Source organism: Meriones unguiculatus, chromosome X (genome assembly GCF_030254825.1).
Source record: "Meriones unguiculatus strain TT.TT164.6M chromosome X, Bangor_MerUng_6.1, whole genome shotgun sequence".
Lineage (NCBI taxonomy): Eukaryota > Metazoa > Chordata > Mammalia > Rodentia > Muridae > Meriones > Meriones unguiculatus.
In genome coordinates, this window is record NC_083369.1 from 98,674,130 (window position 1) to 98,693,255 (window position 19,126).

General features: G+C 39.3%; 1 protein-coding gene across 6 annotated transcripts in view; it reads right to left on the bottom strand.

Annotated features, from left to right (window-relative positions):
• Arhgef6 (Rac/Cdc42 guanine nucleotide exchange factor 6) overlaps window positions 1–19,126 on the bottom strand; it is a 121,620-nt gene that overhangs the window by 21,601 nt on the left and 80,893 nt on the right. For all 6 annotated transcript variants that reach the window (XM_060375788.1, XM_021658313.2, XM_060375787.1 and 3 more), the window contains 2 exons: window positions 3,703–3,841; window positions 704–763 (listed from right to left, as the gene is read on the bottom strand). In XM_060375788.1, the coding sequence (XP_060231771.1) occupies window positions 704–763; window positions 3,703–3,841 (199 nt within the window). The remainder of the gene's footprint in view (window positions 1–703; window positions 764–3,702; window positions 3,842–19,126) is intronic.

A 19,126-nucleotide genomic window follows, 5' to 3' on the forward strand; every position in this document is an offset into this window, starting at 1 on the left:
TATCTTTCAAAAGCAATAAAAGTGAAGTGATGATGAATGCTATGCAGCAACTTTCCAGCAAGGATCAAAAGCCAACCATCAGTCCAAATCCCACAGAATGCTTTAGAAATGTCAAATACATCTAAACTTAACCCATTACTCAAAATAAAGTTGTTGTTTTTTTTCCTTCTGAAATGGCATCAAAAGGTTTTACATCAGTGGGTTCAAGGAGACAGGTTAATCTTGCTGCTCAAGATGCAAGATTATAGCTACCTCTGGTAGCAATCTATATTAAGCAATTTTATTTTAGTATGTTGTACTTTTCCTTTTAGGAAGGATTTCTTTTTCATATGCAAAGAACAAATTCACAGTTTGGCACAATTGTGAGATTCAATATTGATGCCAATCAGTGAATGAGAAGTTATACAGACATAGGGTGAGCAAAAGGGGTAAAGACAAAGAAAAAGGAAGAAAAACCCCCACCTACACATCAGTGCTTAATGTGGCCAAGACTTTCAAATGTGATTGCTTTATGCCCTGAGCCTGGCAAACCTTCACAGGTAAGCATGATTTGCGGAGAACAAAACCAAATGAAATAGTCATGGAGCTACTGTCCCGAGAGCTTATTGTTTCTATCCCGAGAACCTTTGTTAAGGAAAGAAATGCTACACACAAATCACAAAGTATACAAAACAGAGAATGACAATCTGAGAGTGTCACCTACCATGAGTGTCTTGAATGCTATGATTGCTTTCAGAATATTCTGATGATCTGGATGAGTGTCCTATCAAAGGAAGACATTTAAAAAAAAACAGTATCAGCATATGTGTATATATGTACATAACAACAATTAGAAGAGAGCTAGAAGGGGTACATGAGAAGGTATGGAGGAAGGAGGGAAGAAGGAAATGATGTAATTATAATCTCTAAAGATAAAAGAAATCATTAAAAAGAGATAAATAATAAAAACAGGATTAGAGGAGAATGAATGCTGTGACGGATAGAGTGGGATGAAAGTGTGGCCACCGTAAAAGTGTGTGTGTGTGTGTGTGTGTGTGTGTGTCAGAGAGAGAGAAAGAGAGAGAACATAAGTATAGGTATTTGAAGTCAGAGGCTTTGGATCCCTCTGGAGCTGACTGAGTTACAGGCAGTTGTGAGCAGTGAGCCAGCACTTGGGTGCTAGGATCTGTATTGGGATCCTTTGCAAAAGTAGTATGCACTCTAAGTGCTGAGTTGTCTGTCCAGCCCCAGAATTTTTTTTAACCACTTAATTACTGGAATTACTGGGAACCTATATTCTGCTCTGTTTTTGAATTCTTAGTTTATATTATACAACTGACTGTTTTGCACATAAAATTAGAGTTTATGACTATCTTTTCTTTATAATTGATGGGCAAATTTATAGATATTTATGGTGTATAATATGATGTTTTACACATATACACATTGTAGGGTTTCAGTATTTATCAAAGCACTATTAAGTATTAAGACAGTTATATCACGTCATATATTTAGTAAGAACCTTATAAGTATCATAATTGAGGTAAGACTTTGTATTTCTCTGACAAATAATGAGCTCCACAGATTTTTGTGTGCTTTTATTTGGTTACATTTTCTTCCTTCTTTTCTTTTCTTTCTTTCTTTGTTTTTTGTTTTTTTTCTTTTTGGGTGTTGTATTCTGTTTTCTAGGTTTTGGGGGGTTGGGTTTGATTTTTGAGAAAGAACTTGAAGTTGATCGAGTAAGGAGGAAGAGAAATCTTGGTGGATTTGGGGGAGAGAAAGAATATGATCAAAATCAATTTAAAATTTAAAATTGTTTGAAATAATGAAATATAATAAATGATATTTAATAATAAATATAGTTAAAAATAATTACTTGGAGGGACATCACTGATCCTGTAGGGATCCTAATGCTAAGGGATATAGACATGTTGGGCATACCTCACCTAGGGGTGTATATGTACTGAGTACCTCGGTTCAGCTGAAGAAGTAAGAATTCCAATGCTGCTCATCCAGTCTCAAGTAGAAAACAGGGTAGAGCAGACTAGAGGTCTGACTCAAGCCACAGGCAACTCTGTGCATGGAAAGTTAGTTAGCATGGACTCTTTCATGGTCAAACTGATCCTCACAATTGAGTAGAAATCTGGATGGGGATGGCCCAGTGGTACTCTCCCAGAAAGGGGGGAGGGTATATAATATGATGTTGGCAATCAGAAAGAAGCCAAAGCCAGTGTGACCAAACCGAGGCTTGGCTAGAAACAGGTGAGGCAGGCAGACTCCGGAGGAGTACCTAAGGCCTAGGAGTTTTTCCCTCATTTAGCTGTGTGCTCTTAGTGTTGTTCCTACTGAAGCCCTGAGAAATGACAAGAGGCCACTGCTTTCTGGGTTTTTATAAGGAAGGAGGGGCAAACCTCAAACAGTCTAGATATACTGGTTTAGCATATGGAAAGGCATCCAGAGTTCAACACCTTCCAGAGCCCTAATTGAAATTTCACTCTGGCAGCATTTCCTTTCCAGCTCTCCACTGCCTCCAACTTTAAATATCCTGAGTTCAAATATCCTGAGAGTGTGTTTTCATGCAGAGAGTGAGTTCTCAACACTTACAAAAGCTGACAAGCAACAGTGACATGTAGCCTTTTTTCTTTAGAGATAATCAACCCCTTTAAAACCTCAAAAGCCTGCCCCAGACACAGGAAGAGCAACTAGGATAAAGACAATCCTTCCCCACCCATGCCTCCACACCTCACGAGAGATCATGAAAGAACAGCTCAAGGCTATGTGACTGCTTTTTAAAATCACAATGTGTTTTGGGTATTTAATACTCATTTATCAAACCTTGTTGCATTTCCTAATATTAAAAAAAGATTATAGCTGCACTGCAATTATTACAAATAATTTTAATTTGCTTATAAAAACAAAAATGTGAGTGGACTTTGGTGTAGACACACTGATGGACAGTGATATAGTAGTATTGGATCCATTTATAATCTTTAAGGAATGCCAGAGTTGGAGAACAAAATGTCCACAGTGTTTCCATCTGCAACATACATTTTTTTTTTGTTAGTCATCATGTTTTCTATTTTGGTTTGCATTTTCTCTCACAATAATGTTAGTTAATATACCAGAACAATAAAGCTTTGTAGTTCTGATTGCCAGTGAACCATCATCTACAGACAAGATAGCAAAAGAAAACCAAGTCAGTGGTTCTCAACCTCTCTAATGCTGTGACCCTTTAATACAGCTTCTCATGTTGTGGAGACCACCAACTATAAAATTATTCTTGTTTCTATTTCATAACTATAATTTTGCTACTGTTATGAATTGTAATGTAGATATATGATATGCAGGATATCTGATGTGTGACCCCTGTGAAAGGGTCGTTTAACCCCCCAAAAGGACTTGCAAACCACAGTTTGAGAATGACTGGCCTAAATCAATAAATGGGCATAGTCTTGAGGACAGCAACAGGGCCAAGGCCTGGAAGAGAAGAAGGGGGAATAATGATAACTTTGCATCAGGAAAAAAAGGGTATCTTATTTTGTTGCATAAAGAGGAATTATAGAATACCATCCAGGAAAGAGTGAAGATCAGATCAAGTAGAATTTGAAACCAAGATGTTTTCTGTATTGTTAGAAAAGCCTGTTTGGAGGCAGACCATCTGTTTTGTAGAGCACAGAGGACACCAGCTGGTAGCAGACCTTGCTAAAGCTTGTCTTTCCTTACCTCCATATGTCTTTCCAGTTCTTGCAAGAGAGTAACATACTTTTCCAGGCGCATAAATGGTTTGCTGAGGCTTGTTGTTAAAATAAGGATACCTGGGCTGGACGCACCTTGATTTTCCATGAAGCGTTCTACATCATCACTAAAGAAAAATAATCAATATACTTTCAATATTGCTAAATATCCGATGCTGAGTATCAACTTACTGTGTTATATTTTTCACAATGAAAGCAGCCATTATTTGTCTCTCTAATGCCAACATCTCTATGTCCACCATAGGGCAGATGATGATAGGCCACACTCGGGGTCCCTTGTGTTAAATACTCATTCAGCATTTACCAATTGAGCAGCTCCTGGGGAGCAGACTCTGTCCTTGGATAGTGCTACAGCCATGAACAAAACAAAAGTTCTCACCTTTATGTACCCAAGTGATAGGGTGAAGAGTCTATAAGATGACCTCAATCTCAGATTAAAATAGTATGTTTTCTTGGTCACTTCAAACATTCTATTTATTTGCTTGTCTGATGCCAAGATTAACAACTCAATAATGTCTTCATCTTACTCCACTGTACTGTTCTACAGCCAAAAGCTGTATTCAGGCACCATAATATTGGTATGACTAACCACTAGGTCATTTTGTGTAAGACCTGAGCACAGTTTTGCAGGCTACCTGAATACTTCCATAAGGCAGCATCTTAGTGCAAATCAAAGTAATTTTTCCTAAACTTGGCCCTATAAATGTATAAATCTCAGATGCTGTTGTAGCCTTTGGTACCTTTCCAGATTATCTCCATCAGGGAAGGTTAGGATGGCAAGGTCACTTGATATGCACTTTAAAAAAGAGAGAGAACCAGGTGTGATAGCACTTGCAATACTAACACTCAGGACACAGGAGAAATTTGAATTTGAGGTCAGCCTGAGCTACATAGTAACTTCTAGGGAAGATTGGGATAAAAAAAAATAAGATGCTGCATAAAAGAATGAAAGAAAAGAAGAAAAGAAGAAAGGAAGGAAGGAAGATAAATAAGAAAAGAAGAAAAGGGGAGAGAAGTTGGGAGGAAGGAAATGGAAAGAAAGATGCAATTAGAGAAAGAAGAACTTGTTTTGAAACTTTGCTTTCTCCCTTGACCACTTAAACTCCTTGGTCACCTGCACATATTCAGGCAGTTCCAGATTTGTTTGGATGTTTTATTCCTGTCCATTCCCACCAATACCATATAAGTCCAAGCCTTAATCATATCCTATCTAGCATGATTCAGAAGGCCAAGTGTTTCCCCTTGCTTACTGTCTTTCCCTATTCACCATCCTGCAAAACAGTGCTTTCGAACCATAGCTTTCCTATTCAAGAACTTCTAAGTACCTGCAAGATAGTCTTCCTTTTGAGACTTCTGGCCTCACAGACATTCCTTGTCACCTCAAACAAGACTTATTTACCAAAAAGTGGACATATTTTATATTGAACATACTTTATATAGTATGTGGTGTTACCACAGCTAGTGAAATTGCTTCAAAGAAAACTACTATCAGAAGTGGAGTACAAATAGAGTTGGAAATGGAGTAACATACAGGTGGTCCCTATTATAAATGAACACGTTCTTCTTGAGTTTCTGGGCTCAGTCAAGGATGTAGTTTCAGCAACCACAACAGCAGCCCAATAGTACCATATGAACGTCAGGGGCGAAAGGTCTGACAATAGCTGACTTAGGGGAAGCTAGCTCACAAATGGACAGTCACATCAAATCATCATTCTTATCTGTTATAACCATTTTCATAACCATGTTCTCCTAGAAGCAGTACAGGGGAAGTGCTGGGTATAGCCTGAGTCTCAAGTAACTCATCCATAAAACAGATAAAACCAGGAGCTTGAGGAAGACTTGGTGGTTAAAGGCATATACTACTGCTCTTTCACAGGACCAGAGTTCTGTCTCTAGAACCCACATCAGACAGCTCACAGCTGCCTATAACTCTAGTTCCAGGGCATCTGACACCCTCTTCTGTATCATATGGGCACCTTCATTCACACGTGTACATACCACCACACGGAAACATACATATACACATGACAAAAAGTAAAACAAATCTTTATTAAAACAGATAATATCTACTCCTACTTTCCAATGAAACTGTTTAGATTAAATTGATGTGACTTGTAAAGCTACCATTTTATGCTAAGCCCCCGTTCTACAGTTGAGAAAACTGGGGCCCAGGAAGGCTAATAGCTGGTAAGTGGGTATGGTGGACTCATTATGCAGGTCTGAAGCCAAACCTTGGGTCTGTCTCTGTCAACACCCTGCCTGTCTATAGAAAAGGATTTTTGTCAAATTTAGCCAGCAGATGCATTATTATCTTTCGATACACATGCCTGACTAGAATCTCATCTTTAAAGTCTCCTAGGACCCATGATTTACAGCTTAATGGATAATCAACTGATTTTTAATTTCCAACCAAAAGATTAAAGAAACATTAAAAGTTATCACTTATAAAATATAATTAAGAAAGTGCATTTGAGCAGACATGTGATTGAAGAATATAGCTTCCCTAATTTCTTTTCCGTTTGGTAAATAAGCCTTGTATCTTCTTGTTATGTCTAAATGACTGTCAATCTTCTATATTCTGCTCTAACTGCTGTCAGAGTTGCAGCAGTTAATAGCACGGGCTCCTGGACAATGTGCTATTACTTTCCATGAAGTATTCTAATTCCTAGGCTTGCTAAATATTATAAAGTAATTTAACTTTGTTTTTTTCAAAATAACATGAGACACCTGTCTTGGGTTAAAACAAACCACTTGGGAGAAAAGAAAATGTCACTAATGAAATGAACCAAATTGTCTTATAGAAACACCGTCTGTCATGATAAATTGATCCTAAAGACATACTTTAACCAAATAAGTTTAATAAGAAAGTAAATATTATATGCAAATAAAATACACATATGCATAATCATTATACCAAAGACTAATATGGCTTGAAATGTTTGTTGTTGTTGTTGTTGTTGTTTGTTTGTTTTCTTTTTACTTTAAAATATCTTTGAAGAAACTCTTATTTTATGTGTATGGGTGTCTTGCGTGCATGTATATTTGGGTACCATACGCATGCTTGGTATGGTACCAGAGACCAGAAGAGGGTGCAGGGTCCTCTGTAAGTGGAGGTACAGATTGTGGGCCAATATGTGGGTGATGAGAATTTAACCCAGGTCCTCTGCAAGAGTAGCCAATGCTTTTAACTGCTGAGACATCTGTCCACTCTCTGCCCCCCGCTTTGGCTATTTGAGACAGGTTTCATGTAGATCAGGCTGACCTTTGCCATATATCAAAGGACAGCTTTAAACTACTGATCTTGTTGCCTCAGATGGGATTACAAGTGTGTACCATCAAACCAAGCTCAAGGCTTGCATTTGGAGACCAATGTGACTAATATAATGAATTTATAAGTGCTGCCTCAAATTCAGTATATATTTGTTTTATAGAAATTATGGTGGTTGGGGTTCTGTTTTATTCTGGATTGGGCTGAAAGCCTGGAGAAAACTATTCCATGACATAATAACATGAGAATGTTTAACTAATTCATATAACAGTGATTCTGGGGACATTGAGGTGGCTCAGGTGGTAAAAGTACTTGGAGTGGGAGTCTTACAACTGACCAGAGTTCAATCCCTAAGACTCACAGTGGAAGGAAGAACTAACTCTTGAGAGTTGTTCTCTGATCTGTACACTTGGACTTTTGTAACACACACACACACACACACGCACACATACCGCAATACACAAGCACACACACGCATACATGCACCCACTAGAAATGTCAAAAACTGTCTCTGTAGAATCTCTGTGCAGACTTTTAACTTGAATGAATATAACCCTAACCTAACAGAGGGTCAAAGGTTCCTCCTTTCCACTTTATTCCTTCCCAACAGCCTTTCTTTGGAATTGTGGTACACTGGCACTAGGCATGGAAAACTTTGACTTCTAGCCAATGGAAAAACACAGGGGTGCAGCTTACTCTCAGTTGAATGATCCCTATTTTTCTTTCTCCTTTTTTAGTCCCCAATATTAGGCTATCTGCTTCTGTTTGTTTGTTTGTTTGCAAACAGATTCTCCTATAGTCCATGTCAGCCTTAATTTCCTGATTCTCCTGCCTTCACATCCCAAATATTGGGATTATAGGTACATTCATCATCATCATCTGTCCCCACCACTGTCTATGGGACTAGTTAGTCTTACTGCCTTCCCTGACTCCCCAAAGACATAAACAAAACATAATTAAGGCTTAGAATTGTTAATTGTGTTCCTTGCCCACAGAGCAAATGGCTACCTCTTTGGCGGGGGCGGGGTGGTGTTCAAAGTCATCATTTCTAGCAACCATGATAAAAAGAAGGTGAGGACAATTACTAAGGAGAAGAGTATACAGGGTATCTGTGGCAGTCACTACAACAGCAATGGAAATAAAGTCCAGAGCTGGGTTAATGCACACTCCTCCTCTTTTGGCTCTTTTTTTTTAACCTTCTCCCTTGTGGAAAGGATGGACAGGTGGTATACAAAAGCACGGGGAAGAAGTGGGTATTTCTACAAGGGAGCAGTTATTCCCAAGAAGAGCCATAAAGGTAGTTTAGCAAGTCAGCAGGGGAGAGAGAGGGGAAATCCCAGAAGACCTCACTCTGTGAATCACAGAAGACAGAAGCGGCCATTCAAACGTATGTAAATATGGGGATGAGGCAAAGCTGGTGTCTGATTACATATTCAAATTCAAACAAGACTTTGCCACATTTTACACAAGGCACCTGTATGTAATCATCCAATTTGGAGGCTGAAAGTGTTCTCCTGGCCAACAGGTGCGTGTGAGCATTTCTGGTTTGATATTGCCACCTAGAGACCCAAAGGGAGAAGTTCACCTGAGCATCACAACTTGAGAAGCCTTCATCAAAACACGACTTTTATCTTAATTTTCTCTGCATTTCTTTCAACCATGCAAAACAGCATGGATTATATTCAAAGCACAACTGAAGGAAAGCTCGAACATTCTGATCTACTCTCACCTTGTTCATCTAAGTCAGAAAACAAAGTTAATTCTTTGAAGTCTTCTGTCATTTTAAGGTATGTCATAAAATTCTCACAAAAAGCACCACTAATTCAATCCAAGAGAACAGTATTTTACAATTCTTAAAGTCATAGAGACTGTTTAGAGTAATCATGTAACACTATGTAAATCATACTGACTAAAGGACTCTCTAATGTTACTTTCAAAATTCCCTTTCTAACAGAGGTAGAATATGTGTAAAGTTTATACAGTGTCAAGTCCCTCATGCTATAGGCTGTGTACTTTGTATATATTACTTCATTTAATCCTCAAAAAAGGTAACTAATATTTAGATGTTAAGTGAATCCTACCATGTAACACAAAATATAACTGGGACAGTATAAAAGTGGTTAAAAAATTAGGATCAGATCAAGTAAAGACACATATAGACTTAGAAGAATAAATGGCAGTGCTGCAAAGATGGCTCAGTAGTCAAAGGTTGCTTACTACAAAATCATGTAGTTCAAAATCAGTTCTATAGTTCAGATCCCAGCACCCAGGTGTCCAAAAATTCCTGTAGCCAAGCTCTGGGTGATCCAAAACCCTTACCCTTGCTCCCCTCTCCTCCTCCTCTGTCTGACACACACAGACACAAATAAATCATGAAATCAAGAATGTGGTGGCATGTTCCAATTTCTGAGTGGTGTTAAGGAATGTTCATTGTCCTCACTCTCCAGTAAATCATGCATAACTAATGCAAATAATTCAAGAGCCATTCAGAGTCTCTAGAAATTGTTCTGATGGTGTCTAACAGAGAAACATTTGTTTATGAAGACAGTAAAATGATGGAGGGAAGGGAGAGTCAGTGGCATCTGAGCCAGTCTACTGTAGCCTTCTCACTTTTTTCCACAGCTCAGCTTCAGAGATACCATACTCCATGAAAATACCACCAAGCAAACAGATCTCCAAATCTCTTACAACCTAGTCAACAGATACGTTTCACCAAAATGGGCACGCCACCAACATACCACATCCTCTTCAACTCTAAGTAAAAGGGAGTGAATTCCAAGTAAGTGACTGGGAAGTAGACACTCCCTTCCTCTAGAGCTTGCTGCTAAAATCCCCATTTTAGGCTAAACTCTGAGAACAGAAGGCTGAAAATGCTGTATCCTTATCACCTTCACCCAAGACTGTTTGACAGATAAGGGTCCCATGCTAGAAGTGGCAAGTTGAAAAGATCATAGACCACTGTGCCTCCAAATGGACAGAGCAGTAATGCAGAGATTCTGTCAAGGGACAGGGAAGTCAGAATCTCTCTCTCTTTAAGAATTTTTCTTTTTATTTATTTACTTTTATATTACTTACAGTTTATTCACTTTGTATCCCAACTGTAGCCCCCCCCATTCCCTCCCAATCCTACCCTCCCTCTCTCATCTCCTCCCATGTGCCTCTCCAAGTCCACTGATAGGGGAGGTCCTCCTCCCCTTCCATCTGACTCTAGCCTATCAGGTCTCATCAGGACTGGCTGCATTGTCTTCCTCTGTGGCCTGGTAAGGTTGCACCCCCCCAGGGAGAGGTGATCAAAGAGCAGGCCATCCAGTTCATGTCAGAGATGGTCTCTGTTCTCATTACTAGGGAACCTACTTGGAGACTGAGCTGCCATGGGCTACATCTGTGCTGGAATTCTAGGTTATCTCCATGCATGGTCCTGGTTGGAGTACCAGTCTCAGAAAAGACCCCTGTGCCCAGATTTTTTGATTCTGTTGCTCTCTTTGTGGAGCTTCTGTCCATTTCAGGTCTTTCTATCTCCACCTTTCTTTCATAAGATTCCCTACACTCTGCCTAAAGTTTGGCTATGAGTCTCAGCATCTGCTTTGATACCCTACAGGGTAGAGTCTTTCAGAGGCCCTCTGTGGTAGGCCCCTGTCCTATTCCCTGTTTTCTTCCTCTTCTGATGTCCATCACATTTGCCTTTCTGAGTGAGGATTGATCATCTTACCCAGGGTCTTCCTCCTTGCTTGGCTTCTTTACGTGTACAGATTTTAGTATGTTTATCCTATATTGCATGTCTAATATCCACTTATAAGTGAGTATATGCCATGTGTGTCTTTCTGCTTCTGGGATACCTCACTCAGGATGATCTTTTCTAGTTCCCACCATTTGCCTGCAAATTTCATAATTTCCTAGTTTTTAATTGCTGAGTATTCCATTGTGTAAATGTACCACAATTTCTGTATCTATTCCTCCACTGAGGGGCATCTGGGTTGTTTCCATATTCTGGTTATTACAAATAAAGCTTCTATGAGCATGGTTAAGCACATGTCCTTGTTGTATACTTGAGCATCTTTTGGATATATGCCTAGGAGTGGTATAGCTGTATCTTGAGGAAGCACTATTCCTAATTGTCTGAGAAAGCTCCAGATTGATTTCCAAAGTGGTTGTACAAGTTTACATTCCTACCAACAATGGAGAAGGGCTCACCTTTCTCCACATCCTCTCTAGCATGTATTGTCTTTACATAGTGAAAATGGCCATCCTACCAAAAGCAATCTATAGATTCAATACAGTTCCCATCAAAATAACAACACAATTCTTTACAGACCTTGAAAGAAGGATTCATAATTTCATATGGAAAAACAAACAAACAAAGAGCAGAATTGCTAAAACAATCCTGTCCACAGAAGGCACCTGAAAGACTATACTGAGCAGTGTATCAAAGCAGCTGCTGAGACCCATAACCAAGCCTTAGGCAGAGTGTAGGGAATCATATGAAGGAAGGAGGAATTAGTATATCCTAGAGGGGACAGGGAGCCCCACAAAGTCCAAATATATATGAGCACAGGGGTCTTCTCTGAGACTGTTTATCCAACCAAGGACCATGCATGGATATAACCTACAACCCCTGCTCAGACATAGCCCATGGTAGCTCAGTATCCAAGTGGGTTCCTTAGTAAGGGGGACAGGAACTGTTTCTGACATGAACACATGAGCTTCCCCTCCCCCATGAGGGAGGATCAGCCTTTCTAGACCACAGATAAGGACATTGCAACCATCCTGAAGATACCTGATAAGCTAGGGCCAGACGGAAGGAGAGGAGGACACCCCCTCTCAGTGGACTCGGAAAGGGCCAGGGAGGAGGTGAGGGAGAAAGAGGAGGATTGGGAGGGAAAGAGGGAGTGGGCTACAGCTGGGATACAAGTGAATCTATAAAATTATTTAAAAATACAAAAATATTAATATAAAAAAGTAAAAAATAAAACAATCCTGTACAACAACAGAGCTTCTGGAGATATCTCCATCCCTGATCTTAAGTTGTACTACAGAGCAACAGCAATAAAAACTGCATGGTATTGGCATAGAAACAGAATGGTGGGTCAATGGAATCGGATAGAAGACCCAGAAATAAACCTACACACCTATGGATACTTGATTTTTGACACAGAATCCAAAACAATACAATGGAAAAAAGACAGTATCTTCAACAAATGGTGCTGCTTTAACTTGCAGTCTATATGTAGAAAAATGCAAATAGATCCATATTTGTCACCCTGCATAAAACTTAAGTCCAAGTGGATCAAAGACCTCAACATAAAACCAGACACACTAAACCTGTTAAATGAAAAGGTGGGGATAAGCCTTAAACGCATTGGCACAGGAGACAACTTCCTGAACAGAACACCAACAGCACAGGCTCTAAGAGCAACAATCAATAAATGGGACCTCATGAAACTTAAAAGCTTCTGTAAAGCAAAGGACACTGTCATCCAAACAAAACAACAGCCTACAGATTGGGAAAGAAGGATTTTTACCAACACCTATCCGACAGAGGGCTAATATCCAGAATATATAAAGATCTCAAGAAGTTAAAAAGCAACAAATCAAGTAATCCCATTAATAAATGGAGTACTGAACTAAACAGAGAATTCTCAATAGAGGAATACAGAATGGCAGAGAAACAGTTAAGGAAATGCTCAACATCCTTTGTCATCAAGGAAATGCAATTCAAAATGACCCTGAGATTTCACCTTACATACATCAGAATGGCTAAGATAAAAAACTCAAGTGACAATATAGAAGCTCTCTCAAAAGGAACTGTTCTTGTTTGAAGACAACTGTGGATGAATGCAAGTTTAGATTCTCTTCCAAAAAATAATAGGGGGCTTTGGTAACAAGCAATAAGATTAACATTATTAGATTCACAGCCTAGCTAAGTCATCAGAGAGAAACAGGGAAAGAAGCTGCTGCAGTGCTAAGGAGAGTCAGGGCAAACCTCTAAATTTGGTATCAAAAAATGGTCCCTGCTTGAACTTGATTACCTTACAACAGTGCGTCTCAACTTCCTAATGCTGCAGCCCTTTAATACAGTTCCTTATGTTGTGGTGACCCACAACCATAAAATTATTTTTGTTGATATTTCATACCTATAATTTTGCTACTGTTATGAATAGTAATGTAATTATCTGTGTTTTTGGATGGTCTTAGGTGGCCTCTGTGAGAGGGTCATTCAACCATCCAAAGCTCTTGTAATCCACAGGCTGAGAACCACTGGCTTCGATGGTAGAATTATTTATGTCCCAGGGAATTTTCAAACAAGTTAGAGAGAGTTAGGTTAAAATTAATGGAGCCTAACATCTGGATGTAGTGTTAAACTGACCCTAACAAAGAGATTAGGGAGGGAAATGTTTAAGGAAAAAAAAATGAGTCTCACTGAAGTTTCTGGTAACAACATACCATGTCCTCTAAAGACTGATGCCAGTTTTTGTATGTTATGTGCAAACAGGCTTCAATAAAAAAGTGTGATCAAGCTACTAAACAAACAAATCAGGCAACCACAGCCAAACAAGCTTCTCAGAAAAGACGTTGTGGTCAGTATCAAGATGGTGGTCAAACCTAAGGTTATCTAAAACTTGCACTTTTGAACTAAAAATGTGTACATGCAAAGAAAAAGGAATGTGTGCCCTGGAGTTAGTAACACATGGTACAGATTGTCCATGAGAACAACAAAATGTTAGATTTGACAAAGTCTTCAGAGTATCTACTTTATTTGAATTCAAAGAACAAAAGGAAAATATGCTTGAACATATAAAATAATGGAAAAGATCAAAGTTTTGGAACTATGAAGTAAAATAACTGACATTTAATAAGTCATTAGGAAGGCTCACTAGATCTAAACAGGCAAAAGAGAGCTTGTGCTGTTTTGGCCTCCATTAGTTCATAAATAGTGGTGCTGTTAGGAGGAGTAGGTGTGGCCTTGTTGCAGGAATTGTGTCACTAGGGGGTGGGCTTTGAAGTTTCAGATGTGGCAGGCCCAGGGTAGTATACTCTTTCTGTTGCCTGCCAATGCAGATGTAGAAAGAAAGGCTACCTCGCCAGTTCACCTGCAGGCTTCGATGCATCCTCTATGATGATAATTTACTAAAGCCTCTGAAACTGTAAGACAAGTCCAATTAAATATTTTCCTCTATAAGAATTGCTGTGGTCACGGTGTCTCTTCTCAGCAATAGAAACTCCAAAACAGAGCTCAAAGACGGTAAGAGAAATTATGCAACCAGGAAAAAAGAATAAAGAGAATAAACATGACTTGGGGAAAATATTAGACATCTTTTTAAAATATGGACACATCAGAAGGAAAGTCAAGATAAAAATGGAGCAAAAAAAAAACATTTAAAGAAGTAACAACTGGTAATGTATCAATAGTTAGGAAAATATTAATCTGCACATCTAAAAAGCCCGTTGAATTCTAAGCAATATAAAAGTAAAAGATCTACACTCATACAAATTATAGGGGAAATGGTGGAAAAAAAACAGATACAAATCTTGAAAACAGCAAGAGATTGATAATTCACCATGGACTTGAGAATCTGAGTAAAATTAAAAGCTGATTTCACATTAGAATCACAAAGGCCAAGAGACAGTGCCCTGACATACTCAAAGCACTGAAAGAAATAAAATTGCCAAGCCAGACTTCCATAACTTTCCAAACTACTATTCAAAATTGAAGCATTTTCACACACAAGCTGAAAGAATTCCTTTCTAGAACACCTACACAATGAAAAACACTAAACAAGGTTCTTTAGGCTGAAAAGAGGTAAAACCAGATATAAATTTATGTTCACATATGAAAACAAAGAGTAGTAGTAACCTCCAATACTTATGGAGGATATAAAAATATATGCACCTTGTTATTAGTGTTCCCCTAACTACAATAAAGTCAGTTGCACATAACAAACACATCTTCACTAGATCTGCAAGAAATGCAAAAGGGGATTCTTCTCAAATGGAAAGACATTTCAATAAGTAATACACATAGGAAAGTAAAATACTGACTACTAAAAGGGAGGTACTGTGGGACACACTTGTAATTATGTCACTCAGAAAACAGAAAGCAGAGTATCAGAATCCAAGGGTATTATGTCATAGTGAGTTCCAGGCCAGTCTGAGCTCCATGAGATCTTGTCAAAATACCCTGGGCCAGTGAGATGGCTCAGTGAGTAAAGGTACTTGTTACCAAGCCTGATGATCCAAGTTTGAACCCTGGAACCTACACTGTGAAGGAGAAAATCTACTTGGGGTTGTCCTCTGACCTCTGTACAGTCTGTGGCACATATGTCCCCGGCCTCCTCCCTGCCCCACTGCCACACAAATAAATAAATGTGATTTTACAAATTTGGGTATGACAAGGTTATTGCATTCATGAACTCATAGCAGTAGTGGTTACCTGCACAAAACCTGCACAGGATCAAGTCAGTCAATATTCCAGGGTGGATGGGAAGGGTAGGGCCTTATCTTTATACTTGGATGGCTATTGAGTTAATAACTTCTGGGGGAGAGACAGCCCTATTTCTTCGAGGATGTAGCCACTGGGGGTGTTGACTATGATCCAATAAACAACTTTATATCCTTGTGCATGCATACAATCCTAATTCAACGCAATGGATTGTGAAAAACAAAAGACATGGAGGTGAGAACAGGTGTTCCAGAGGGAAGGAGAGGGTAATAAAAAAAAAAAGAAGAATTGCATATAAATATGACCAAAATACATTGTATAGCTGGGCATTATGCTAAAAGCCTAATAATCCCAGGACTCAACACACACAGGAAGGTGGGTCTCCATGAGCTCAAGGCCAGCCTGGCCTACACAGCAAAGTCTAGGCCAGCTGAGGCTACATAATGAGACCTTGTAAAAAAAATTGTGTAATATATGAAATCATCAAAGAATAAGTAAAAGTATAATTTAAGTAAAAAAAAAAGATACAAATTAAAAAAAAAAAGAACACAAAAGGGTGTTAAAGACACGGTTCAACTCAGTCAAGTGTATGCTGTACAAGCATAGTGACCCGACTTTGTATCCCAGCACCCATATACAGCAGACTCCAGCCATTCCAGTGCTTGGAAGGCAGAGACAAGAAGTTCCTGGTTGCTGCTGGCCAGCTAAGCTAACTGAAAACCCAAGTGAATGTCTTTTGTTTAACATGGCATGAACCCAGTACCTCAGACCCAGGGGAGGAAAAAAGCCTTCCTTCCTTTAAGGTGAGGTTCAGACGGGTGGTAAAGTTTTATCTGTTCTGAGTTTCTGAGTGCAAGTGTTGATGGTGTGTACAAGTGTGAGTGTTTATGAATAAAACGTTTATCAATAAAAACTAGTAACTTCAATTTCCTTCTTCTGATGACTTGTAACTTAAGAGTCCTCCCCAAAGAGACCTCCTACTGAGAATGACTCCTCCCTCTCTGCTGTACTTAATAAACACGCAGAGGTTCTGGATTGTTTCATCATTGGTTGCACTACATTAGAGTGCACACAGTCAACCTGATCACGTTTTTTTTGTTTTTTTTTTTTTTTTTTTTTTTGTCCTTTTTTCACTTCCCTCATTGCCTGAATCAGGTCAATCCCTGAAGCCACATTGGCCTCAATAAATGGGTGAGTGTGAGGTTTTGCACACAATGGATTGCATTAAAGTCTGACAGCTCTGGATTACCACTTATTTGCACTTAGTCTATGATGGTGGACTCCTTTTTCTCAGCAAAGCCCTAAAACTACACCTCCCCTGATCTCGGTGACCCCAAGTCCTGTAAGGAGCATCACTTAACCCTCAGAGCAGATTCCAGGGCAGACTCTTTCCTAATAAGGAAACCAATGCCCCGCTCTGCTAAGGAGATCTTAGTCTTAAGCAGTGACCTTCAGTTGTACTTTCGAGATTTCCTCCCACCCACAGGATAAGTACTGTGTTCTCCTTCTTGTGATAGGACCATGGCACTGCATAGAAAATGAGGCGCTGTACCACTACATGTAAACCAAGTATCCCTGACCCCATTGACCCCAGCAAATCAAACACATTCACCCTCAAAATCCCTCCCACTGCCCAAGGTTTATAAATCCCTGATTTCAAGTAAACGTGCTGGGGATGCGTGCTGCTGACTGGCTGTGTGATACCATCAGCCTTCCACCATGACTGCTTGAGATTCACCATTTATCACCTGTGGAGCCTTGTCTCACCATGCCTGCCCTTCAGCCCACTGGGTCTGGGCCTCACCAGGTCTGTGTCTCAGATGCAAGCTGACCAGTCATGGGCTTTTGGCCACACCTTTGCCATGCTTTGCACAGCAGCTTGACCAAGAGCTGTAACACTCTGGTATCACCATAGGCTTTGGATCACCTGAGCTTCCACTGACACTGGCGATCTCATGCTAAAATTGCTAAATTGTAACACTCAAGAAAACCCTACTCCACACTCCCGCTTAGCACATGGACCTCACCCTAAAGCACTCTAGCTGCCCGTGAGAGAAACAGGACCACCATTCTCCATCTGGAAGCCAGTACCAGGCCCCTGTCAAAATTCAGTACCTCGCCAAAATCTAGGACCCTGCCGAATGGAAAACAAATGAGCTCCTGGTTTAGACCTTGTCTCAAAATAAAAAAGGTGAAAAGTAACTAAAGAATACACTGAACATTGATTTCTGAGCTCTGTGTGCATGTGTAAGTGTGTGCACAGGTGCATGTGTATACATACATCACACAGACACACGCACACAGAGACACACACACACACACACACACCATACCACATACAGTACAAAGCAAGGTCATGTTTCAGCCTCTTTAGTTCCTTATCTGGTGTCATGATTTCTCCTTGCCATGCTCCTGCCATGGTGATGTGATCCTCCCTGATTTCCTCACCAAAACTAAGAAAATACCAGTGCCATGGCCATGGGCCATCTACAACTATGAGCCTTATAAAGTTGCCCCAATTCAATTATTTTGTAATGGAAATGAAAACCATGTAATTATACCTTCCAATCCTTTTTACTACAATACCCAACATTCCTTCTCAGATACATCTTTCTTGCTATACAAAGTTAAACAAGCCAAATTGCCATTTTATCACAGCTAAGTCCCTGACGATTTTTGGCTGATAGTATTCACTAAGAAACTAACAATCTGAACAGCAATAACTCAAATCACTACTTCTAAAACACCTATTCACCAGAAACTATTGATAAATTTTTCAGAAAATCCCCCACATCATCTAATAATAATATGCAGTGTAGTTTTTTTAAATAAAATCATCCCAACAATATTTCCTGTTTTACATGTTCTTTTGCAATGCAATCAGTCATTCACCTCCAAGAGATAAAGTTGGTTTCTTTTTTCTTTGAATCTGGACTGGCTTTTCTGACTATCTAGTAACAAATACAACACATAAACAGTTTTTTTGTGACTTTTGAGGCTAAATCAAAAAATCGACTTATCTTCCATCCTCCCAGTTTCTCCTGTAACATTATCTCTCTTGTCAACCCATCCTTAGATCTTCTCTCAACACAGCCCTCACACTGTTAAGATCCCAAGCCACATGAGGAGTTGGTTTTTGAGACCTGGCTGAGTCCAACCTGTGAGTCATCTGATTCTGAGTGCCAAACTATGTGACCACAGAAGCCTCTAAAATTATCCTCCTCAAGGAGACTATCCACAGGAACTTAGAGAAACCTAACTTTTTGGATGTGTTTTTGGAAGATAGAGAAAGGGGGACCTATCTTATAAAATGGTAGAAGGCTTGACAAAATTGTCACCTATAGTAATATGGAAAATGCTGAATTAATTGATGAATCTAAGAGTTCCAGGCAAATGACATAAATTCTGGTTTCTTATAACTATATAGCACACAAGCAGAGAATGGATGCTAAATAAGAACTTTTTCCATTTTAAAAAGAATTTTGAAGCATTCTAAAGGAGGTAAGACATCCTGGACTGCATAGTCTCAGTCTCTCTAGAAATTAATTTATAATTTTAAAATTTCATTTATTTTTCTGGGTATAGGTATCTTTCCTGTAGCTTTGTTTGTGCACTACATGTATACCTGGTATCTGTGGAGGCCAGAAGAATGTATAAAATGACTCTGGGACTGCAGTTATAGATGGT